Raw genomic sequence first — 27264 nt, forward strand, 5'->3', positions numbered from 1 at the left:
AGTTATTTGTGTCCAGTGATATTTTTTCATGGTCTTCTATAACGTCAGAACATGCTTTCTCAATGCAGACTGTTAAATCGCCGATCTAGATATCGATAACTATGAGGAAATATATTGCAAACCATTGCACCGTTTACCTAAATATCGGAAAATATAAAATTGTCGAATATATATTGAAAAATATGAAGGCATCCACCTAGACGTCGAAAACCCTATAGTCGCCAACCTAGACATGGAAAACAATAGAGCCATCGACCAAGATATCGAAAACCATGCAGTCGTCAATCTAGACATCGAAAACCATGCGGTCGTCAACGTAGTCATCCTTAGAAAAACTGACTGCACCATCGGAAACTATGGAGCCGTTGACCTTCATACCGGAAACCATAGACAAATTCACCTCAACATCGGAAACTATGAAGTTATCGACCGGGATAGTGAAAACTATGAAGTCGTCGATCTAGTCCACGAAAACAATGGGAAAACATACCTGGACATTGAAAACTGCCGAGCCGTTGATCTAGACCTCGAAAAGCATGGAAAAACATACCGAGACGGCGAAAGCCATGAAAAAATATACCTATCCATCGAAAACCATAAAGCTGTCGACGTAGCCATCGAAAACAATGGAGCCGACGACCTAGACCATGAAAACCATGGAGAAACATATCCAGACATCAAAAAGTATGGAATTGTTGACTTAGCATCAAAAACCATGGCGGAATATACCTGGACCACGAAAATCATGAAGGAACATACCTAGACATTGAAAACTATGGAGAAATATACCTGGACATCCGAAACCATGGAGGAATATACCTAGACATTGAAAACTATGTAAACACATACCTAGACATCGAAAGTTATAGAGCCATCGACCTAGATCACGGAAATGATGGAAAAATATACCTAGAGAACAAAAACTATGTAAATACAGACCTAGCCATCGAAAACTGTTGAGCGGTCAACCTAGACCACGAAAAATATCGAGAAACATACCTAGACATCGATAACTATGAAGCCGGCAACCTCGCGCACTAAAACCATGAAAAAAAAACGAAAACCATGGAGGGACATACCTAGACATAAAAAAAATGATGGAATAATACACCTGGACATCGAAAACTATGTAGAAACACACTTAGCCGACGAAAGCCAAGGAGAAGCATACCCCGCAAACGAACAGTATGGAGCTGTCCACGTAGACATAGAAAACCATGGAGAAATATACCTGAACCACGGAAACCATGATGGAACATGCCTAGATATTGAAAACCATGGAGGAATATACCTAGACATCGAAACCTATAGAGGAATTATCCTAGACCACGAAAACTCGAGAGAAACATACCTGGACATCAAAAACTGTGGAGTCGTCGTCCTCGACTGCGAAAACCATGAAGAAACATACCTAGACCACGAAAACCATGAAGGAATCTACCTAGATCACGAAAACCATGGAGGAATCTACCTAGACCACGAAAACCCGAGAGAAACATACCTGGACATCGAAAACTGTAGAGCCGTCGACCTCGACTGCGAAAACCATGAAGGAATCTACTTAGACCACGAAAACCATGGAGAAATATATCTTTACATCGAAAATCATGGAGGAATATACCTGGACCACGAAAACCATGGAGAAACATGTCTAGACATAGAAAACCATGGAGGAACATACCTAGACATCGAAATCCATGGAGGAATTATCCTAGACCACGAAAACCCGAGAGAAACATACCTGGACATCAAAAACTGTGGAGCCGTTGACCTCGACTGCGAAAACTATGAAGAAACATACCTAGACCACGAAAACCTTGGAGGAATCTATCTAGACCACGAAAACCATGGAGAAACATATCCATACATCGAAAACCATGAAGGAACGTGTCTAGACATTGAAAACCATGGAGGAACATACCTGGACATCGAAACCCATGGAGGAATTATCTTCGACCACGAAAACCCGAGAGAAACTACCTGGACATCGAAAACTGTAGAGCCGTCGACCTCGACTGCGAAAACCATGAAGGAATCTACTTAGACCACGAAAACCATGGAAAAACATATCCATACATCGAAAACCACGGAGGAATATACCTGGACCACGAAAACCATGAAGAAACATGACTAGACATTGAAAACCATGGAGGAATATACCTAGACAGCAAAACCCATGGAGGAATTATCCTAGACCACGAAAACCATGGAGAAACATACTCGGACATCGAAAACTGTGGAGCCGTCGCCCTCGACCGCGAAAACCATGAAGAAACATGCCTAGTCCACGAAAACCATGGAGGAATATATCTAGATATCAAGAAATATGGAGAAATTCACGTGGACATTCAAAACCATGCAGGAATATACCTAGGCGTTAGTGGACTATGGAGAAATATACCTGGATATCCGAAACTATGGAGAAATACACCTGGACATCAGAAACCATGGCGGAATATACCTAGACATCGAAACCCATGGAGAAATTATCCTAGACCACGAAAACCATGGAGAAACATACCTTAGACATCGAAAACTGTGGAGCCGTCGACCTCAACCGCGAAAACCATGAAGAAACATACTTAGACCACGAAAACCATGGAGAAACATACCTGGATATCGAAAACTGTGGAGCCGTCGACCTCGAACGCGAAAGCCATGGAGGAATATACCTAGACATCAAGAATAATAGAGAAATACACTTGGACATTAAAAACTATGGAAAAATACACTCTCACATCAGAAACCATGGAGGAATATACCTAGACATCGAAATCCATGGAGGAATTATCCGAGACCACGAAAACCATGGAGAAACATACCTGGACATCGAAAACTAAGGAGCCGTCGACCCAGACCTCGAAAACCATGAAAAAACATACCTAGACGACGAAAGCCATGGAGGAATATATCCGGACATAAAATACTATAGGGTTGTCGACCTAGACATACTCGAAAAATCCAGCGGCGTCGACCAGGATTTTATATTTTTTTATTTTTATTATTTATTATTTAATTTTATTTTTATTATTATATTTTTTCATTTTATTATATTATTATTATATTATATTATATATTGTATAATACAATATAAATATTGTATTATACATTAATTATAATAAAATATTTATTATAATGTATTTTATTATTTATTAATAAATAAAATATATATTATATAATAATACGAGTTATGCGTAAGCCAGGAGCTGGTATTGCCCCCGCTGTCCGCACATTCTCTGTCTCTCTCGCTCAGCGACGCGCAAGAGAGGGGGTAGCCGCGTTCAGCGTACTGTGTGACAGGAGAGCCGAGAAATGTATACCAGGCCTGCAAAGGCCGTAAGTCCGAACGTAAACATGCTCAACTTACGCCTCTCTGTCTCTACGAAATGAAATTTATCGTAAAGCGTTCGGTCTCAATTCTTTAAAGAGACATATCTCGGGAATGGCTGAATGGATTTACTTCCAACAAAGACCAATGGAAAGGGAAAAATCGAAAAAAAATTCTCACCAATTTTTAGATTTTTTAATAATATGGTTTGTCCGCAAGCGCCGTTTGAAAACTCTGTGACGTCAAAAATCGGCATATTCGCGTATATAAGAGTGCGTTAGGGCTCGCGCTGGCTTTTTCTTTACGCGCTGCTGATTTTCCTTTTAATACTTGGCGTCGAGCCGCTACCGCGTCTCTTGATTATGGCACCAGATTTGTCACTAAATAAAAAACAAATAAACATTAAAAATGTGTGCGAAAATCCGACCCATTTTTTGATGCTATTAACAAATAAGTAATTAATATCTCTCCAATGCGTTGAGCTACAGAGTTCGAAGAGGTCATTAACGAAAGACAAAAAAAAATAAAAAATACGTTAACTTGTAGTATTCTCTGAAGTACTGTAATTATTTAATTATTATAGAAAGAAATTTTGAAAATTTTCGAAAACAATGGGAAACGCTGTCGCTCCTGTAAAGACTCTCTGGCAGCGACCCGTCATAACATAAATGTACTTGTCTCAGAGTCGCTGCCGCGACTCTAGATATTATTTGTCGTTATATTCTTTTTCGATATTTTTTGGCGTTTTTTTGGTATTTTTTGTTATTTTTCACGATCTTCAACGGAAATATGTATGATCGGAACTACTAGTTACCAGATTCGGATTGCTGCTCGATTTTCGTAAAGAACAATTTTAGCCGGGTTTTTCAAGGGAAGCAATATTTTGGAGAGTTACGAATTAAAATAGACGCCCGGTTTCGGTTTCAGCGCATCAAAATACAAAAAGAGCGTACTCGATCTCGATTAGTAAAACTCTTCCCATACCCATGGTAGCGACTTTGACCCAGTTTTAGCGATTTTTGCAGTTTACTGAAAATTTTGCAGGTATCCCAATCTGACTCTAGATTCTGGCTCAGCGCGTCAAATTACATAAAAAACACCCCCCAGTAAGGTCGAAGACAACTTTTATCACGCTTTTAACAGTGATTTTCCGCAATTTTTGCGGTTTTTTGGAATTCACTCAAAATTTTTGAGGTGTATTGGCCAATCTATCCCCGGATTCGGATTCAGCGGCCCATAATACGTAGAGACTGATGGGTCCGGTTCTATGCGCAGATCACTTTTTTTTGTGTGCCGGTGTTATTCTTTATCTAAAACGACTTTCCCTTAAGGATGTATGGCAACTAAGTTATTTACTACTATTCGATTTGAAACTTATTGATATTGTAAAGGAAAATATCGAGATTTTTGTGCGATTTAAAAAACAAAATTGACCCATGTGGATACTGAGATAAGCGAATTCAAAGTTGAGCCATTTAGCACGGGGAACATACGACATTCCGTTAAAAATTTCCTTTTCATTAGCAAAAAGGTATTTCCAGAGTACTTTTTTGGAAAAAAAACTTTGGTGCAGTATCCATATATTTTGCGAGGTATCGCAAGTTAAATGGAATCGTTTTCGGTTTTTTTAGCTCGTATGATGTGAACATGACAACGTTGCTGATGACGTCACATGGCCTATAAGAAGCGCGCAATTCAAATTCTAGTGGTAGTAGTAGTAGTGGAGTTTAACATGCATACCCTTGTCGGGTTTTTACATGGTGTGCTTCTCCTGTATTTCCTCTATTTTTATATATTTCCACTTTCGTTTCTTTTCCCACTGTTTTTTTTTGTTTTTTCCGCTACACACAATGTGGACCTACTTTTTTACGTGGGTTCCGAACCACAGAGAGTACAGCTTGGGACACTTAGAAAAATCCATTGGTGTCGGCGGCGGGAATCGAACCCGGGCTCGCTGGGTGGGAGCCGGGCCCGTTACCACTGAGCCACTGCCTCTCCCTTGATTCAAATTCTATTAAACGGAAAAATTTTGTTTTTTTCAAACTATTGTGTGGCACAGTATCGATTGAACAATATTTGATAATATAATCAATATGAATTAAATGCCGTATAAATTAATATATGAAATTTTACATTAGCATGTGATGTATGAAATCGGTATATAAATACACGTTTATATGTAATTTGGATAGGGTAGGAGTTTCAAAAAAAATCAGGGAAAAATTTTCTAGTAAGCGTGATATTAAATTTATTGAAACATGTTAGCAGCAAATATTGCACACTCTACTGAGCTATAAAAGTTTGTTTTTTACTCACAGCACAATATTTTCTTTATATTGATATATGAATTGAGATCATCATTTTTGGATTAAAACTATTTTAGAAATAACAGCATTTATTTTATGCAGTTGTCAAATCACGTTGTTGAGATATAGCTCGGAGAGCATTGCAAAGCTTACGGAGGACAATTCGATTTTCAGATATTCGAGATTTTCCACCAATATCTCTACCGAGAAGCAAAATTATTACATTTTCGCCGTTGATGTTGAACGTCCTCTGAAGCTGAGTTAAAGTGAGACCAGCTCCAGCGATTTTTGTGATGATAGCGGCAGATACAGGTCCCTTTAAGATACAGCCATATCATATATCCTGATCTTTCTTTCTTTTCTATCACGATCAGCATTTGCAACTGAAGAGAATGATACGGCACGGCTGATAAGTTCTGTCTCTATTATCACAAATTTCTTGAGTAATACATCAAGTATTTGGACGTCTACAATCGCATTGTGTGCTCCTTTTGAACTGCCAGGTCCTAAACAATCGTGAGCCAGATCCGGTAATTTGAAGCTTCTCTTTTCCGTTATTCGGGAAATTAATTCTTTGGAGCTCTTGAATACAGGTAGAGTATCGGTAGATCCTTTGACGACCGACCCAAAATTTTCAAGTAATCCGACTGCTTGCATGGCCTTGACAATCTGAGGACCGTCAAAGGTTACGTCCTTGTGGGCTACAAGGATAACGTTCTGCGATACATTCTTCAAGACTGTGATGAATGCCGTACAGGCAATTAGTGGCGGTTTCGTTGCAACAGAATGACGTTTATCTCCGTCTCTCAAAACCGTTGTCCCTCAGAAACCGACAAACCCGTCACTTCAGAGACGACGTCCGGTATACCATTCGATGGAAGAATGTAACAACTGAATTGCTGGTTCTGATATTGAGCGGCGATTTGGACAACTTCTGCTTTAAGACCGAATCCATCAGATCAAGCACAATTGCAACCATGTCTTCAGCTGGAATGATGGAGGCTTCTTTATATGGCACAATTTCTTTGGTTAATGCGCACCCTGAAGAGTAAGTAATACCCTCTCTTCTTTCCACGGTGTTCTGGCTTTGATTTCGACTTTTTTTTCGAAAAAGTCGACGCCTCTTGAATTCTGCAGTTTTTATCTTTTATGCTCGTTCTTGATGCCGAACATCTTTTTTTTCTCGAAATAGTAAAGTATGTTTACCAGGAGAGATAGCAAGTTTTTTGCTAACGTTCACAACGTACTTCGTACCAGCATTTTTTTGAGAAACTGCCGCATCTAGTCTGTAAACTAGGGATTCCGATCTGCCATAACATCTTCCTTTCGAAGCTTTGGACGCCACGATAGCGTTGAAAGATTCGTTTGGTTGTGTGGAGCTGCAGGCGGCGATTTTTTCCGCGTTATTAGCGTAAGTTTCAAAAATTTGAGTCAAATCTGTGTAAAGCTGTGTATCATACAGACCTTTTCCATCCGGGAGGCCATGATGCTTATAATTTTCTGGATCTTCTTTGAAACGGCACCATTCTCCGCACATCTCATATTTATCGAAGGCATGGTCAACGACATTAGATAGAGCTTGCCTTACAGCTTCCAGATCTCCGCTATTTTTTTTTATTGCGCACCCAAAACATTTTTTTAGGTAATCAATCGTTTGTTTGAGTAAACGGAGCTTCCACAGTTTGTTGCTTAGAGACTTGGTGTTGTGATTCATATCAGATTCTTTGGCAATGACGTGCGCAGATTCTCTACGAATTCGACACATGGTTGAAGCATCACCTACGACGGTTCCAATGATGACGTTCTCATCTTCCAAATCCTTATTGTGAACAGCTAGTTATGTCACCATATCCGGTTCCATGGCTTTGGCACTACCGCGAAAGTTGAGACGGCAATCGTGATCATTTGGATCGTGACCAATAGAACACAACGAGCATATCTTAATTCGAAAAGCTCTCCCCAGAATTCTTCCACTTAGAACACCGATAAGTGAAGAATTTCCTACAAACAAAAATGAAAAAATATTTATAAAAATACAAACAAACAATATCGATAATATTTTTTTACAGCACAAAAAATTATATCTATGTAGTCTCACCTGTTTGATTATCATAGGAATGGCCCTCTGGTCTGCCACGCTGCATCGATGCTGGCTTTAATTTTTACTTTTCCCTCGTTCGTGAATGCAGCCCTACAATTCATTTGCACAAATCAGTATATTTACATTATATTGGATAAATAATTTTCAAAAAAACATTCCAATTAGTATGGAAAATAACGCCAAGCAAGTCAATAGACATTTTAGGTTATCAAACAGTTCAGTAATAGTATTTTGGAATAAATTGAGTTCAATTGCAAACAATGAATTGTAATAATTGTCCTCAAGTTTTTCTTACTAAAAAACTATCGATTGTGTCAAAGCAAAGGCTCGAACAGTGCATTCATATTATTCGACATGCTTTTCAAAGCGTTCAAATTGGTCATAAACTCTATAAGCCGTAACCATCTTATAATATAAAAAAAAAAAACAGGCATAAAATGTAAGATACAACTGAACGAGTTGGCGTCACCTTTTTATACACTGTGCAACTGAAAACAATAATTTTATATTAGTACAACAAGATATTAATTCACTGATTAATTTTGTTTTGTAAAACTTGAAATACGCACGAGCCATATTTTTCAACCGTGAGCGTTTTCTCTAATCTGATAGCCTCCCTACAATTTTCTCCCGCTACATCTTCAATTGCAGAACCAACAATCCGCTCGTGTGCTTTTAGAGTGTGAGGATTTATAGTTGGCACATTCAGTACAGACAAAGCGGTGTTGAGATGACTTTCTCCAATGCCAACATCAATAATCGCTACGGCATATAAATATTAAAAAAAATGACAACCAACAACTATTCTCAATATCACATGTTTATTTGCCGTAACAAGTTTTATATTTAACGATAGCGTAACTCAAGAAAAATTAAGATGGAAAGTTAATACAAAATAAGCCTGAGCTATCGGAATTTACTAAAAAATCGTGCAAGTATAAATCTAAGCATCAAATTGAGGTTATCTAATTATTTACCCATTGCAGCCTTCAAATTTACGTCGTATCTGGTGCGACCAGACTCAGTTTGATACGTTTCTTTGCACGTATGAACTTCGTGCATGGCAAGACACATGCTTCAACGAATTTTTAAAACACTCGCGAGGCCCATCTGGTGTTCGTTTTCAATGAATCGCAGCGATAAAGGCTGCGAACACATGTGACACCACAAGTCATCCGCTAATTTTTGCAACTCTACGATGCATCGTCCTTCCACCACTTGTTCGACCTTTTTGGCACAATTCAATTTTTTTTGCTTGACAGCCGTACGCACATTTTCTTTCCACGTTTCTTTTCTTTTGGTAGTAAATTTGCGCAACGTAACCTCTCGGTATTACCGCTTGCCGGCGTCGCCATTTTTTGTACTATCGACAGATGCCGGAGATACCGGAAAACTTGTAAAGCACGATGCTACCAACATTCAAGAGTTGCGACGTTGCCAAATTGATTCATCTTGACCGTACAAATTTTGAATCACGCTTATTTACGTTTATTATTAGAAAAAAATGTAAATATCAAAATTAATTATTGTAAATAGATCGGATGCATCAAATACCTACATAAAATTGAAAAAAAAATTTTTTTAATTATGTCGATGTTCATTTTTGAGAGTTTGTGTCAGCGAAAACGTACATCAAATTAGAAACTAAATTTGCAGCTAATATTTGTAAATTCTTTTTTCGATACCCTTTATTTTACTTTAATCTGTTCTACATCTCCTTTTTCGTTTCAATGAATACTACAATTATTTTATTTAGCCTTTAAATGCTATTTTTACAAATTGCACTATCAGTTGTGTAATGACTTGGACGTAGCTGCCATATATCCTTAACCCTTTGTGCCATGGTGGCATTCTCAGAGTTGGTGTTTCAGCATCAGTCATGTATTCAAGAATAAGAATTAGTCGCCACTCGGGGGTCCAATGGAATTGACGATATTCTGCACAAAGTTCCACACTCAGTTAAAACCAGAGACACGAACGAGGACGTGGTAGTTGTTGACTCCATTTTTTGTTTTTTTTTTTAAATTCTTTTTATATTTGTTTTCGTTTTTTTTTGTTTTTCTACATCATATTGGCACTGTTTTGTGAATGTTTGGGCGCGTTCAGGGAGTCGCTATTTGCGCTAAAAATACAAGATATAGTAATATCATTCAATGATAACGTTAGCGTTTGTAGCGCAAATAGCGACTCCCCGAACGCGCCCTTTATCTGCTATACTGGATCTGACATTTCGAATTTTGAAATTTTGAGGGTGGATCGTAATCAGCGACCCCAAGAACCCCCGAGTACCAAATATTATGCGGTGTGAATGAATTTTCGCATTTTTGGCCCCCATATTGGATCCGCCATTTTGAATTTTGAAATTTTAAGGGTAAAATCGTAATCAGCGACCCCGAAAACCCACAAGTACTAAATTTCAAGCCGATTGAGCTAAAAGAAAAATGCGTGACACAAAGGGTTAAAATTGACCTATCGTAACAGCTAGTCAAGAGACACATTGTTTTGAAAACTTTAAATTAATTATAGATCATGGATTTATATATTATTTTATTAGTATTACGAAAGTCCATGATTTTTCAGGTTTGTGTCGTGATGATTTATGGAACATCATTTATTATGAAGTTTTTTTAATGTCATTCTCATTTGACTGACATCGTTCAATCAGCCATACTCCTAATACATATGGCAACGCTATCTCCTTTGCTTACCATTTGCCATCCCTTTGTGCGAGGAAATTCGTGACTCAATTTTCCTTCGTTAACTCGACTCCATGTCACAAAAGGCGTTCTCTCTCTTTTATCGATTTATTTGATCGAAGAAGATCTCGTGAGCGCCAGTGGCGAAGCGACTCGAAAAAAGAGAGCAAGACAGGTGACCGGCTTTGTTCAGCGGGAAGGACGAGGTGAGCTGGAGAATAACTGGCAAAATTACACAAATAAATGGATGAAACTAAGGTTATTATTTATAAATTTTGTTTACAAGAAACAGAATTTTATCACGCTTGTAATTAAATTTTATCGCGATGAGAATTTACCGGGAGAACCGCGAAATAAAGACGGGAGAAAAAGTCGCGAACTCACGCTACAATCTTCACACACATTCGATCGGGAGCCTACACTCACTATAATCTATCACGAGCCCGTATTTTCTGTCACGATTCTACTCGTGGTCAGAAATTCGTTAAAGATGGAATTTTGTTGATAATGAAATTCGGGAGTGAATAAATCACCTAGCCCCCAATATTCGCTTACTCGGACGGGCTATCTCCCGTCGCGTTCGCAATCCCGATTCAGGTACTCTCACACACTCTCTCACAAGTATTCTCGACCTTTTCTACGACTTTTCACGAAACGAACAATTATTAAACCAAATCTGAGATTTTCAAGTCGGCCACGCAATTAACCCGAACAATAACCTTTCTCGGGAGATCAAGTCCATGTTTGACCATGGATCGACACAATGTTCGGCTTGACCGGAAAGATTGCCTTCAAACAAATTTATTTTTCCTAGCATTCTGTTTCTCGGATAAGAACCCTCAATTAGACTATTCAATGAATACAGTTTGATAGTTCACATATTCGAATCCGTACCATGTTATTCGAGGTTATGCAGTGTTGCCACCTTTACGCAGCCAGAGCGGTAGTAGTAGAAGACGATGACACACCACGTAATTACTCGACTAAATTGAAGATTTTTATTTTATTCGTCCGGCAAACTCCGTTTTTTTTTAATTTAAAAATGATCCGGATCATTTTTTTAACATTTAAGAATTCTTTTTTAAAACATATCTAATCGGAAAAATTAGTTATTCATGGCTCAAGTCTCTGTAGTCCAGTCACCTTAGCATAAGTTCTATTCAAGAGACCTAGAGGTTAGCCAATTTTTTTATAGGTTGTTTGGACCTACAGGAATATAGCCCTGAGTTTTCGAACAAATCCGACTTGCACTTTTGCAATAAAAAATTATTGAAAAAAAAAAAATCGATTATTTTGAGTTGGTGCTCAGGGAACGCATCTGATCGAAAAACTTAACACATGAAAGTTGTTCGGCATAACGTCCTCTATAAAAAAGGTCTCATACAAAAATGCGCTATCATTGTTAATTAAGCAGTTAATTGCAAATAAAGACAAAAAATGACAACTTTGTTTTTGCTGCTACAATCGTTTGTTTGTAGAGTAATCGGTTTGAAATTCATACAAGATGTAGGGAATTCAATGCCCAAGAGAATGGTGGCAGATTTATTAACCTGTGAGATATAGTTTAGCAACAATTTGCGATCTTCGAAAAAACTTTGACATCTCATAGAATTTGGCGATGAAGGCCTACAGTGTAGAAAAAAATCGAGGAGCTTCGTGTCACCGTGCACAAACTTTTTGGAAAAAATAAATCGTTTTTGTTGATAATAAATAGTGTTTTTTGACGTTTTAAAAATTTTGCTTATAAACAAATAGCAATTCTGGACAAAGTTACAAAGATATTCGGAAAAATCTTGGACCATTCGATGCGTTTTTGGAAAACGAACAATTTAAAAAAAAAAGTCGCAATATCTCTATTACAGACCGAGATATGAATATTTTTATATTTTTGCAAATATCTGTTGTTGATATTGAGATTTTTGCAAAAATCAAATTCGATAGCCCTCCGTAGGGTTCCGGCTATGAGATTCGATAAAATACTGACCTCCAACAGGGATTTTGTCATCACGGTTATCCGTGTAATCTACTCGACGGCGCGCGGCCGAGAGCGCTGTGACGGCCGCTCGCCCGGGCGCGGCAGTGGGGGTACCCCCTCGCGCTCCGCAGCCCCGCTCGAGCGACTTAGTTAACAAATTTGATAATTCCCCTTAGAATGGTCGTAGAACGATGTATTTTTTTTTATTTTGCGTGATTTTTTCTCGCGAACACGATAGTACCATTAAAAATCATGTTCGTCCCATAGGAGAGCCGCCACGATCGATTTTAAAAATTCCACATATAACCATGCTTTAAATTCAATTCAGCACTATTCAAGCAGCTGGTCAGAGTATAATGATGGCTATGTACGGAGCGCGTAATGGTGATCTTACGAATTATCAGGAATTCCAATATATGTGTTTTACAAAATCGAGTCTTAAAAATACATTCAATTTAAGTTCTCTTCCCCCAACTGCTCAGGCTTGTAATGAACATTCGCTTCGCACATTTCTACAAGTTTGCCAATGGCAAGGCGAATGTTCAAAGGACCCGATGCAGTGGGGGTGGAAAAAAACTAGACATATTTTAGAACCAATCACATGTAGGAAAGATCCCATGCCGTCGAATTTGTTGGAAATCATTTCTTGCTCGTGCGATAAGAGTGGCTGTACATCTTATTGTACGTGCAGGAAATTAGGATTAAAATATACGGTACTATGTAAAAAATGTAACGGCATGAGTTGTGCGAATACTGCCGAACACGAAATAATATTAAGCGATGATGAGGATGGAGAAGAAAATTTCTATTATGAAGAAGCGATCGACGATCAAATAGAAATTGACTTGCCCGTTGTAACGGTGCCAATAAATGTAAAAGTATCCAATAGCGACGATGAGTATGAACCTGACGAGAAAAAAATCAAAACGATGTGAACAACTATTCTTTCTTAATTTTTTTTCATTCACATAAATAAACGAATTGTAATGAATGAAACAATGTTGAAGAAAATATTTATTCATGATACCCTATCCCATTAACGGTAAATTGAATTTAAAGCATGGTTATATGTGGAATTTTTAAAATCGATCGTGGCGGCTCTCCTATGGGACGGACATGATTTTTAATGGTACCATCGTGTTCGCGAGAAAAAATCACGCAAAATAAAAAAAAATACATCGTTCTACGACCATTCTAAAGGGAATTATCAAATTTGTTAACTAAGTCGCTCGAGCGGGGCTGCGGAGCGCGAGGGGGTACCCCCACTGACGCGCCCGGGCGAGCGGCCGTCACAGCGCTCTCGGCCGCGCGCCGTCGAGTAGATTACACGGATAACCGTGATGACAAAATCCCTGTTGGAGGTCAGTATTTTATCGAATCTCATAGCCGGAACCCTACGGAGGGCTATCGAATTTGATTTTTGCAAAAATCTCAATATCAACAACAGATATTTGCAAAAATATAAAAATATTCATATCTCGGTCTGTAATAGAGATATTGCGACTTTTTTTTTTAAATTGTTCGTTTTCCAAAAACGCATCGAATGGTCCAAGATTTTTCCGAATATCTTTGTAACTTTGTCCAGAATTGCTATTTGTTTATAAGCAAAATTTTTAAAACGTCAAAAAACACTATTTATTATCAACAAAAACGATTTATTTTTTCCAAAAAGTTTGTGCACGGTGACACGAAGCTCCTCGATTTTTTTCTACACTGTAGGCCTTCATCGCCAAATTCTATGAGATGTCAAAGTTTTTTCGAAGATCGCAAATTGTTGCTAAACTATATCTCACAGGTTAATAAATCTGCCACCATTCTCTTGGGCATTGAATTCCCTACATCTTGTATGAATTTTAAACCGATTACTCTACAAACAAACGATTGTAGCAGCAAAAACAAAGTTGTCATTTTTTGTCTTTATTTGCAATTAACTGCTTAATTAACAATGATAGCGCATTTTTGTATGAGACCTTTTTTATAGAGGACGTTATGCCGAACAACTTTCATGTGTTAAGTTTTTCGATCAGATGCGTTCCCTGAGCACCAACTCAAAATAATCGATTTTTTTTTTTCAATAATTTTTTATTGCAAAAGTGCAAGTCGGATTTGTTCGAAAACTCAGGGCTATATTCCTGTAGGTCCAAACAACCTATAAAAAAATTGGCTAACCTCTAGGTCTCTTGAATAGAACTTCGTAAAATATGGCCTAAGGTGACTGGACTACTGTTGGAGCGCGGTCTTTATAAGCTGTGCATTAAATTTCGAAATTTTATCGATTATTTATTGTTATAACTAGTCGATGATGCGCTCAACAATTTTGCAGGCATTTTCTTGTGCACTTTAACTATGAAATAAAAACATATCACGTTTGTATCTAATAATGAAGTTTGCGAAAGGTCAACCTTAATGTGTTATATTTATCTCGATTTTCGAACAACCTTGTAAGAGAAGCAACATCTCACAAAATGAGTTTTGTTTATCTAAAACGACTTTTACTTAATTCGTAACGTTTATCTAGATTATTATTTGACTCTAACTATTACTGTTTTAATGTAAACAATTCATGTAAACGACTTTCATTTAATGTTTATCTCAATTGTTTAGATAAACGTAACGGTAACGCTCGATATTAAAAATGCCACCCGATGAGAATGAATTTTCGAACTCACACCCCCATCTTAAAGGGTTATACTCCTACGTTTCATTTTTATTCTACTCTCCGCCATCAACAGACGTATCGAAGTAAGTAGCGTTTGTTGAATTTCTGTTAAGGTAATTCTATCGCCAGGCTTAGTTCATAAGATTTAAAAAAAAAAAAATTTATGCTGTACTTAAACCTTTAATAAAGGGCTGTGTCAAATTTCAGGGTCGGTTATCGACCTAATTTCAGAGAAATTAATTATTAAAATTGGTGGTTTTCGTAAAGGAATTTCAAAACAACATATACAAAAATCTAACTTCCGGTTGCTACAAAAGGGTATATTTGCCTAGAAATCCATAAAATTCCGGAAAAAAACTGCAATTCATATACTTAACACTTGTAGTAATCTAATACTCCCAAAAAAAGTTGCCCTTATCGGCCTATTTTTTACGAAATATTAAGTTTAATTTGAACTTCCGGCATTGGATTTCCTACGACTCGCTATGATAAAGAGACATGACAGTAAGGCATCAGCTGAGAGTAGTCCTAACCTCAATTTGACAGATCAGCAGAAAAGAGGTTAAACACTCACGAGTGGTCGAGTAGAAAAAGATGGAGAGAACCGGTGTTGCCAAACGTAAACTTGGGGATACTACGCGAATCGTTGGACTAACTTTTTTTTTAATTTTTATAATTCAATACGAACATTCATTTAAAGGATTACATATGGAAAATTTAACTTATAAGAAATAATTTTTTTCCATAAGTCAATAATATTAATTACTGTAAGTCTTAACTATTAGCAGTGGTATGACTAGACTGAAGCGATAGAATTACCTTAAATGAGTGATTCATTTATTTTAGTGATCATATTAATTTTGAAATTCGTTTAATTACAGGGAAAGAAAATGAACGGCTGGAATGGACGTGGATCACGAGTGTCAGATAATGGCGAGCGGCGCCAGCAGCAACATCGGCTGCAATAAGCTGGCGAGGACCAGAGAAAAAGTAAGTGGAAATATTAATAATAATTGAAAAACCGTCAAGTCGTTAAGGTGCCAGTTTATTATAAAGTTTTGCATATTTCATTACAGAACGAGGTACACGAGCGGGATGGCGGGATTACGTGGCTAAAAAAATCGACTTCATTGCGCGTTTGAACGAACACATGGGGCAAATCATCGCTAGTCGCCATCAGGGTAAATAGCGAGGTGATCGCGGTGGTCGAAGTCGTGGACGACAGTTTTATTTACAATTTATATGATTCTTTTTTTTGTTCTGTTTAATTATATATTGTAACAAGATTTTCCCGGGAAGGTACGATCTGTCCCTTCTCGGCTCAGCCGCCTCCTTTCGGACGACTTTCCGGCGACGAGAACAGACTGGGCATCAGATACGAAGTACCGCTGAACGAATCGACTTGATTCTCGTTTATTCTCAGGATGGTAACACAGCGAAAAATTATAAACGAAAGTGTACGAGGGAAACGAGTGACCGAGGACGATCCGGCTACTCAGCTCATCTGAGATACTAAAAGGTAGAGGGGGGGATCCTTGGGGAAAAGTAGCAATTCGCAACGCAAAGAAAATAATCGACACCGACAGAAGATTCAGAAAAGATTAACAATTTATTCAGAAGTTCGTCAAATAAATAAAAATTACAGGAAAAGATAAATAATTGCGATACGTGAATTTATATAAAATAAGAGTTTGAAAGGAGAGAAAATTTATAGTTCGCTAAAATCGCATAGCCCCTATTCATCGAACGGTAATACGGTATTCCATATGCGGCTTATTCGAATTCGTCAGGTAATTAAGGTAATAGGTAATCGCGTCGCAATTTCGCGGGTGTCGTAGGTAATCGACGATCAATGCTCTGGCATTGTAGGTAAAAGGTAATCAACGCCAAAATAACCGGTATCTTAGGTTCAGTAACCGGTATCAGGTAAAAAATAATTGACATCAAGTAATTCCCTACATGAGTTCTCGATCGCAAGAAAATTCGAAGATACGCGACGAAAAGCAATCTATTGGCGTAAGTGCTGTAACGCTTTTTCCCAGATAAGCGATAAATTATCCCAATTCCCTTGTTATTGGGCGCCAGCCGAGGCTTTCTCCTCGACAAATTTTTATTAATTTTAACCAAAGAAATAGGCTCGAGAATTGACCAGATTAGCTTTCGATATTCTCGGTAGAGGGGCGTGAGCCTTCTAGAGGAAAATAATTACGGGAATGCAGAGCTGGGATTACAAATACAATTTATTAGAAAACAAAATAAGAGACAAAGATAATATTAAAAATTTCCCAAATATCTCAGTTGGTAATTTAGTCAATATAATATTTGATTAACAACTGTCACTTCTGTTGAACATCTGTTCTCGGATATAATGCAAACGATACAAGTTACGATACGAAAGTAAGGCGTAGCCTACGAGATTACGATACACTGGTTCTCGGTGACAGAACACGAAATTACGATAATACTTAACCTAGGACTCTGATCCGGATGTAAATCTTTAATTTAACGAATGCCTCTCGGCAATTCTATTAATTCCGCAACGATAAGAAATTTACTATTGATGACTAAATAAATCAAAAAGGACGTTAGAATTCACTTCACTCGTGCGACAAAATAACCATTCGATATCGTTCAATTTTCCGATATTTCACCGATTTTAATTTGCGCGCAAAATAATACAAAACGAGACAAAATTATGAACGAGACAACGGCTCACCGCAATAGTTTCAGAAATTGTAACTCCGGCAATTATCTTCGAGATTACAAATCGACTTCGGGGCGTTGACTTCTCGAAAGCAAAAGATGAGGCTCAAGAGAATGCATCCTTCCTCGTTGTGGTCCGGATTTCGAGTCCCAAGATCGGTTCGAAATTTCTATAACGCGGTAGTATGGGACCTCACCACCCACCCTTAGCCTCCTCGTTTGATCGAGCTGTTAACGGGTTCTTCGAGAATCTTCGCGAATAATTTCGCCCTCATTATTTCAAATTGTCGACGTTCGAGAATTCGTTGTTGACAATATCGACGTTGGATCTCGGTGCTGGTAGACGCACCGCGAGTTCGACGGTTCGGGGTGAGGGCTTTGAGTTAGCGTCCCACCGCTCGATGTTTTGAATCTCGTACTCGATGACCAACGAGATCTACGATGAAATGACGGACGATCTTCTATATTTGAACTGCCCAATTTCTCTGCTCTCGCTTCTTCCTTGATTTTACGAAATTCGTCGCTCGCCCATAAAATGTTTAAATGTGAAACAAAAAAAAAATATATAAAAAATAAAATTCATAATTTTTGGTTTCTTTATCGCTTGAGACTTTTGAGGAGTATTCGTTCGAGAGGAATTCTGACAACGTCGAAAAACGCCTTCCCCTGAGCCATGTTTGAGGAATTATACATTTTTAAGTGACGAGCAGAATTGCCACGTCACAGTGTATATAGTCGACCAGAGCGAGACTGAGTGGTGCGTGCGTGCGCGCGCGTGTGTGTGTGTGTGTGTGTGTGTGTGTGTGCGCGCGTGCGTGCGTGGCTTTGCGTGTATGAGATATGGTCTGTATGTATATTGACGACCGAGGCTGGAGGGGCGGGGTTTAAATTCCGAACTATTAATGCTTCGATGGCTCAAATTACCGAATACAAAAAATTCCGAAACTATAAATTTAATAAAGACCATGCGAGCAAAAGTTCACAGAGTCGATTGTCAATAATGTAGAACGGTACAAGTAGGCCGTAGAAAAAAAATCCAAGTAACAAACCACGCATTAATTTTCCAGAAATAAGTATAAAGCAGATCACCGTTTTATACGAATGTCCAATTCTACGGCTTATAAAAACTTCGAATATGTAATAACAACGATGCTCCGAAATTCCGAATTTTTTTTTTTACAGAAGATGACCCTACATCAGAATGAAAGTATTCCAAGTTCACGTGAGATTAAAACTCTTAAAATCATATTTTCTCATTATCCAGTTTGCGAAAATTAAAGTTTGGATAGTACAAGATTACGATTAAGAATATCCAGAAGGCTCAAAATTCCGAAAACTTACAAATGAAGACGACAACCTAGTAAGCTTAACACGTTTAAATGGCAGCATTATAACTGAACCATGTTTCTATTAATGACGTGACATAATTTATTGAACAAACTATTTAGTTCCACTATTTGTTCAAACAAATTATGAAATTAAATTAATTTAGAGAAAATTGGATCGAATTTGTGTGAGCGAATAGAGGTCAATATGTTTCAGTGATTCCGAAAAGTTTAAGGAGTAGTAGGAAATTTTATTCTCTACGAAAATACAATAGTAGCATATCCGTGATTTACGCATAATATGCAAGAATATGCTCTGAAGTTTTTTTTACACTTATTCTTATGGAAAGCCAGAGCATCTAATGGAGCCAAGTAATTTTATTCCCAGCTGTTCTTTTAGCTCGCTTCATTTTTTAGCATAATATGAAGAAAAATGGGGTGGGTGTCGAAACAGCGAACGATCAAAATAGCGAACAGGCATTCTGTATATCTATATATGCACATATAGAAAAATGCTTAGCGAGCCCGGAAAAACAGTAATGATTTTTTTCGAAAAACCTTTATATACATATGTATTCGTAGGCATTTTTGGAAATGCACATCAAAACTATATCGTTAATGTATTTATCTATAGGCCTCACGACATTTTTATGAACTATACAGAGCTTCTAATGGCTTGGCCTTTTTTCTTGTTTGAAGTACAAATTAAAGAAACATTCTTTTAGACTGTTATTCATTGGCATAAATTTCTAATGACTCGTAATAATTTGGAAACGTTTTTCTTGCAGCTTCAAAAACATTAACGAAAGCTTTTTTTTCAAATTTTCAACAAGTTTTTTCTCCGTCTATGACTTGACCTCAATTTTATAACGACATCATTGTGATTTACAATGATAACAAATAACGCAAAAATTTTAATTACAAACAACACTTATCAATATGTCTTTCATGTCTAAAACCGCAATATTAATTTTTTAATTTTACAAAAAGAAACACAACGGAACCTTGACAAACAAATCTATCGCATTTGAAATATTATAGATTTAATCGAAAATGTTTGTTAAAATGTCACACTCATGAGTGTAATGGTAATAAACCCTACATATTTATATTTCCTTCATTACTTTTAATCCAATGGACGTAAAAAAAGAAGATAAAATAATCGAGTATTCGATGTATACAGAATATAATTGTTGATCAAATATTAGAATATTACTGGAAGAATCTTCGAAACCATGTGAAGTGACAGTGGCAGTGGATACTAAAATAATCTCGGGTGCGATTACCATTCGGTTTTCAGAATCGGTTTTTTACGAGTGAAACTTTTTTTGAGGTTAAGTATATAAGGTAAACACAAAATTTTTGTTGAAGCGTGGAAATGATACTAAACGGCGAGGTTTACGAACCTCATAAAAGTGTGCCCCACTATTTTATAATTACATGTTAATGTTTTTTATCCTTACAACTACAACATTTCTTTGAATCCAATAAGAACAAAATAAATAAATCCAATAAATAAATCAAATGGATTTATACAATATCCGTTCGATCCGTGAGGGTGTAGTTGATCAGATATTGGAATATGAACGGAAATGTATACTGCGTTACGTTAACGACATTCATTACTAAAAGTGTCCCAGTTGCGATTCTCAGTTGGTTTTGTAAGAATTTTGTAAGAACAAACAAAATAAGTGTGTTCAAACAATTTGTCTAAACTATTTTTTGATTGGGAATCAAAATTTTTCAAAATTATTGATTTCGGGAAATAACTTATTGGTTATGTGTTGTCATTATTTGATTAAACAAATTATTTCAATTGTTTAAACAATTTGTTTAAAGCAAGTATGATGATGAATTGAAATTTTTCAAAATTGTTTCAAAACTTACAAACAAATCCAAAAAAAAATCAAGTTGTTGAATTTTTTTTATTTAAAATTTTGTTTGATTGAATTTTGTGAAAAAATTATTTCACTATGTTTCTGATATATTTTCCCGCGTAGATCATAAGTCTGGAATGAATTTTGAAAAATTTCAATTTATCATCATACTGTCTTTAAATAAATTGTTTAAACAATTCAAATAACAACTAACAACAACATTCAAATAACAAATAACAAACAAATCGTGGCAACATATTACCAATAAGTTATTTCTCATAATCAATCATTTTGAAAAATTTTCGTTCGTTGTCATTTGTTCACAATTTGTTTAAACAATTTATTACTATGTTTTGCTGACGTACTTTTCGGCGTAGATCACGATTCTGGAAACAATTTTGTGAAATTTTGATTCCCAATCAAAAACAGTTTAAACAAATTGTTTTAACAAATTTATTCTGCAAAACTAATTACAAATTTGCGATCAGCGACCCAAGAAACCTTGAATCTCATGTGTAATTTATATATCAAGTTTAAAACACTCTCATTATCATCACAATATTTGAATACCCCGAAAATTAAACATTTTATTTCATGAATTTTATCGTTTATTTGGAATGATAAGCCTAGGGAAAAAAACCAACCACACACTTTGAAAGTACAAACATCGAGGATACGATTTATGCACTTTATTATCGAAAAATAATATAATAAGGCTCCCGACTTATGAATTTGATAAAAAAACGTACCTCAAAAATTGCTATTTTTTTAATGTAATTTGCAAAAACTTCATTAAAAAAAAGGGTTTTAGCCAAATTTTAATGCTTTCATTGTAAAGAGCGTCCTCAAAATTCTTTCAGTAACTTTTTCATAGCCTCACTGACGTGTGCGAAAAAAATTATCAAGTTCGAAATTAGTCTTCCGGGTTATCCCGATCGGTCTAATAATTTTGAAAATAAACTTTCCAGTGTTTTTCGTTTTAACAAAAAATATTCGTTGATTTTCATGATGCTCTTATAGCTCAATTCTTTGCTATGCACTTATTGCAAAGTTTCGAAGATGAAAACACATTACTTGAACTGAGATCGTTGACCATTTTACATTTAACTTTATCTAAAACATTGATGGATAAACATCCAAAGGTTTTTTTCACTCACGTTCAGATTTCAAATTGAGATTTTATAGTTGAAAATGAGTTATTGAATTATTGAATGAGCAAAAAATCGCGTAAATATGATCAGTATATTCATAAATAAAAATGTACTTGAGAAAAAACTTTTGAAATAACTTTGCTATTCGACTGACGAGTTACTCTTTCTAGAAGGATAAAATATTTCCTATGCGTAGAACTTTCTGTCCAGATTCTTTCGATTAGTAAGTGAACAGGTATAGGTAATAAAAAAAAAAATTAGCGTGGCACGTGTAAGGTCTGTGAGGATGAGTGGCGACAAACGAAGAGTGTTCTGCGACATCATTACAACCGTGCTGCTATTTCGTATTCTAAACTGTTTACTTGATTACACGGTACAAAAAGCTGTTGCGATTTTCTATCATGAGAAATGCAAAACGGTATAGACCATATTTTTGAGATTTTTCAGTTTGTTTGTTGATAAAAAATCTGATTTTTAGTTTAGAAATTTATAAATGAGTCAACATCGACGAATTTAGAATACTACACACTAGAAGAACCAAGCTATATAACTATATAGCTTGGGATATACAGGATGTCCCATTTTAATCTTACACCTGACTTTTCTCGGAAAATATTGCTCGGATCAAATATTGTGTGGAACAAAACTTTTAGGGGTTGAAGGGGGACGTATGATAAAAATTGGTTTGTGGATCCGAAATTCAAAATGGCGGCGTTAGAATGGCCGACATGTTTTTTTCGAATGGAAACATAACTTTTTTTCATCACCAAAAAATTTGTCAGCGCAAAACCAAAACCTTTTGTAGAAAAATTTTTTGATTAAGTTCATATTTTTCAAGTAAGAACATCATTTTCAACTATTTTAGAGGTATCCAGGATGTACCGCGAAGAGATCTTTAACGTACCAAGTGCAAGTGCGTTTGCATGTAAGGAGCATATCAACGATTTCGTTGGGACTGAAATCAGCCATTGTTGCTAATTTTCAGAATTTTCCTCTAATTAAAGAACTTTTAAAAATTTCGAGAATCAAGAATTTTTCTCTGATTTAAGAACCTTTACAAATTTTCGATTTCGTCTCTTGCTAATGGCTGCGGAGTCAGAAAATAAACGTTTCAAACAATTTTTCATCCGTGGGCGATCACAATGACTTCTAAAATAAAAAATTCTTCTCTGATTTAAAACTCTAAAGTAAGAGAACTACGCAAAGTCAGACTACGTTAGTACTACCAATGATGTTTTCTTTAATCTCTTACAAAGTGAACTTACCTTTAATCGTAAGCGAGGCTTACGCTTAAAGATAAGTACACGCAAGCGAGGCTTACGCTTAAAGATAAGTTCACGTAAGCGAGACTTACGCCTACTTTTGAGTTGTAAATCAGAGAAGAATTTTTTATTTTAGAAGTCATTGTGATTGCCCACGGATGAAAAATTAATTGAAACGTTTATCTTCTGACTCCGCAGCCATTAGCAAGAGACGAAATCGAAAATTTGTAAAGGTTCTGAAATCAGAGAAAAATTCTTGATTTTCGAAATTTTTAAAAGTTCTTAAATTAGAGGAAAATTCTGAAAATTAGCAACAATGGCTGATTTCAGTCCCAACGAAATCGTTGATATGCTCCTTATTTTAGTGAGGTGTCGGGGCAATTACTTCCGAGCTGAAAATTTGTATCGACGTGAATATCCTGATCGTCGTCACCCATCACGGCAGACAATCCGAACCCTTGAGCAGCGAGCGAGGGCAGGTCGGATGATCCGCCACCGTCGACATTTCCCAAACGTCAATAATTTTGGTGGATGCATGAAGCCCGAAACATGGCTATTTTAGCCATGATAGCAATTGATCCTCATTTGAGTGCCAAAGTGATCTCGAAACGACTGGGGTTTCCCAAATCGACAGTGCACCGTGTATTGAGAGGTGCGAAACTTCACCCGTACCGACTACAATTCCACCAAGACACTCCTAATCCAGATCCGTTGCGAAGGGTGGCGTTTTGTCGGTGGGCGTTGAGACAAATCGAGCGATCCAGGGACTTTTTTCGATACGTTATGTTCAGTGATGAATCCACTTTCAACAACCGTGGTCAAGTGAACCGATGGAAATTTCGGTATTGGTCTGATCAGAATCCACATTGGTTGAGACAGATCGATCACCAGCATCGATGGAGTTTGAACGTATGGTGTGGTATTGTGAACGGGCAATTAATAGGTCCCCATTTTTTCGAGGGAAATGTGAACTCTGTCCGTTACCTTGATTTTCTACAAAATGAACTGCCTCTTTTGCTAGAAGATCTGGATTTGGAAACACGTCAACAGATGTGGTTTCAGCAAGACGGTGCACCCGCTCACTGGGCTCATGTTGTTCAAAATCATCTGGATACAACATTTGGTCAACGGTGGATTGGTCGAGACAGTCCTGTAAATTGGCCTCCAAGGTCACCAGATCTTACGTCTCCTGATTTCTTTTTGTGGGGGTACTTAAAAGACGCTGTCTACCGTCAAGCTCCAAGAACACGAGAGAACATGAAGTAGCGGATAAGAGCTGCCTGCCGTGCGATCCCGAGAGATGTTCTCCTACGCACAGTTGATGGTTTTGAGAGAAGAGTTCAGGCATGTTCAAACATGAATGGAGGGATCTTTGAACATCTCTAGGGAGGGATCAGAGTACACTCACAAGGAGGGTTTGGAGTCCGAAAATACTGCGGTAGTGACGAACCGCAGAGACCTAATCCTTGTGAGCTCGTACCTATGGGCATAAAGGCATTACATGCCCCTCTTTTTAAAAAAAGTTGAAAAATAAAATGAAAATAAAAAACACACACACATGCACCTCCACGTATGCACGCATATGCAGACGCACACGCAAACGCACTTGCACTTGGTACGTTAAAGATCTCTTCGCGGTGCATCCTGGATACCTCTAAAATAGTTGAAAATGATGTTCTCACTTAAAAAATATCAACTTAATAACAAATTTTTCCAACAAAAGTTGTTGGTTTTACGCTGAAAAATTTTTTGGTGATTAAAAAAAGTTATCTTTCCATTCGAAAAAAACATGTCGGCCATTCTAACGCCGCCATTTTGAATTTTGGATCCACAAACCAATTTTTATCAAACGTCCCCCTTCAATCCCTAAAAGTTTTGTTCCACACAATATTTCATCAGAGCAATATTTTCCGAGAAAAGTCAGGTGTAAGATTAAAATGGGACACCCTGTATATGCTATATAACAGCGTTAAATAGCAGTGTTATGGCTGGCATAAACGACACAAAAACAAAATGCGCGCGTTGCCAAGCACCGTTATTACTTGTTATATTATCATTTATTTGAGTTTCATCACAGTCGTGTCAGCTTCGTCTTTCGTCTACTCTGATTATTGAAAGCGTGTGTTGATTGAAAACGTTTCCAGACTATTGTTCAGATTAATTATTTCATTATATTCCGTTGTTCGTTCATTTCTCGATTTATCATTACTTTTAGTGTATATAACTTCAGTGTAGATATACATTTCAAATATGTATATATAGTGTATTACATGTATATAAAGTGGGACTGGTGTTAATCAGACGCTGTAAAAACCATAGTTTTTCGCATTTTTTTTTATCACGTGTCGAACAAGTAAGTGTTTAATTATTTCGTTGTGTGGTGTGCTACGCAATGGCAGCGCCTGGTAATGCGAAAGTACATCTTCCACGCAATCAGCGTATCAAAGACGGAAGAGTTTACGAAGTTAGTAAAAGAAGTCAATCTGGAGAAATCTGAGTACTTTGTTCTTCCATATTTTCTAATTTCTTCCAAATTTTTATACTATATTTCATGAAAAGCATACATTTCTTGGCAGACCAGACTCTTTTATCGAAATGAAAGAAAATTTAATTCCCCCAAAGGGAAAAAGAATAAGGGTTGGGGGTGAAATTTTTAGATTTTCAACTAGCAAGTTTTTTTGCTATATGACATGAAAATTTCATGTTTTTCAGAATACAAGATTTTTTTAATCGAAAAAAAAAATTCACTATCCCCAAAGGGGTGAAAAATAACGGTTAAGAATAAAACGTACAGATTTTTCAGTTGTAAATTTTTATACTATATTTCATTACGTTTCTTGGGAGATCAGACTCTTTTATCGAAATGAAAGAAAATTTAATACCCGCAAAGGGGTGAAAAATAAGGGTTGGGGGTGAAATTTTTAGATTTTCAACTAGCAAGTTTTTTTGCTATATGACATGAAAATTTCATATTTTTCAGAATACAAGATTTTTTTAATCGAAAAAAAAAATTCACTATCCCCAAAGGGGTGAAAAATAACAGTTATAAAAAGTGAAATTTTCATATTTTTCACTTGCAAATTTTTATACTATATTACACGAGAACTATACATTTCTTGGGGGACGAGAATCTTTTAGCGAAATGAAAGAAAATTTAATATCTGCAAAGAGGTGGAAAACACGGGTTGGGGGTGAAATTTTCAGTACCGGAAGAATGATGAGGTAACAAAAATTCGAATTTATACGTAAAAAGCACGTGAAAAAAGCGTTATTCTTGAGCGATCTGATCGCTTAAGTGTAAGTCGAATGTACACTGAGCGCTTACAGTACTGTAAATGTGCAACCCGATCATATTCTCGATCGGACGTTCGTCTCTCAAACGAAATTTCTCTCGGCCATACATCAAATTGTCTTACGATATCTGAAACAGCGTGAAATGTGCACGCCGTTTGTTAACTGTCTAGTACGTTTCCGAATTCATTGCTATCTCGAATTTGCAGTATCCAGAAAAGGAAAGCTTATTAGCGTAGCAAGCAATTCTATTCGATTCGATTTAAAGATATAATATGAAGCATTATTAGTCATTGATATCGAGTATGAATTTTGGTCGGAAAAGTTATCTTTATAGCCTTTGAAAAATAACTTTTAAGTATTGGATTTCCTTTATAACCTTTTATTGTTGTAAATGCTTTGTTAGATATATCCAAAAATCGTGTTCTGCTTCAATTTTAAATAATCTTTCACAGTTATCTACGGTGTAGTACGAAGTTCTGCTTCGGCACGGCGAAGAGACTGGTTAACGGTGATATAAAATCGATTCAAAATCACTCTGAAAATTGCTTCGTTGATCCAAAAATTGAGCAGATAACAGACTTTAAAGA

General features: G+C 36.7%; 1 protein-coding gene and 1 long non-coding RNA gene across 6 annotated transcripts in view; both read right to left on the bottom strand.

Moving 5' to 3' along the window:
* LOC122418197 (alpha-tocopherol transfer protein-like) overlaps nucleotides 1-27264 on the bottom strand; it is a 232972-nt gene that overhangs the window by 19069 nt on the left and 186639 nt on the right. Inside the window, exon 6 of one of the 5 annotated variants that reach the window (XM_043432275.1) lies at nucleotides 17701-18204. The exons of the other annotated variants lie outside the window; for them this stretch is intronic. Coding sequence (XP_043288210.1) covers nucleotides 18043-18204 — 162 coding nt within the window. The 3' untranslated portion in view covers nucleotides 17701-18042. Of the gene's footprint in view, nucleotides 1-17700; nucleotides 18205-27264 lie in introns of those variants that run through there. 5 annotated transcript variants of the gene reach the window in all.
* On the bottom strand, nucleotides 5568-9836 carry LOC122418200 (uncharacterized). Its single transcript, XR_006262465.1, has 4 exons — nucleotides 8305-9836; nucleotides 8205-8223; nucleotides 7733-7825; nucleotides 5568-7635 (listed from the first exon to the last, which is right to left on the bottom strand). It is a non-coding gene; the product is annotated as an uncharacterized lncRNA (long non-coding RNA).

This window comes from Venturia canescens, chromosome 11 (assembly GCF_019457755.1).
Source record: "Venturia canescens isolate UGA chromosome 11, ASM1945775v1, whole genome shotgun sequence".
Lineage (NCBI taxonomy): Eukaryota > Metazoa > Arthropoda > Insecta > Hymenoptera > Ichneumonidae > Venturia > Venturia canescens.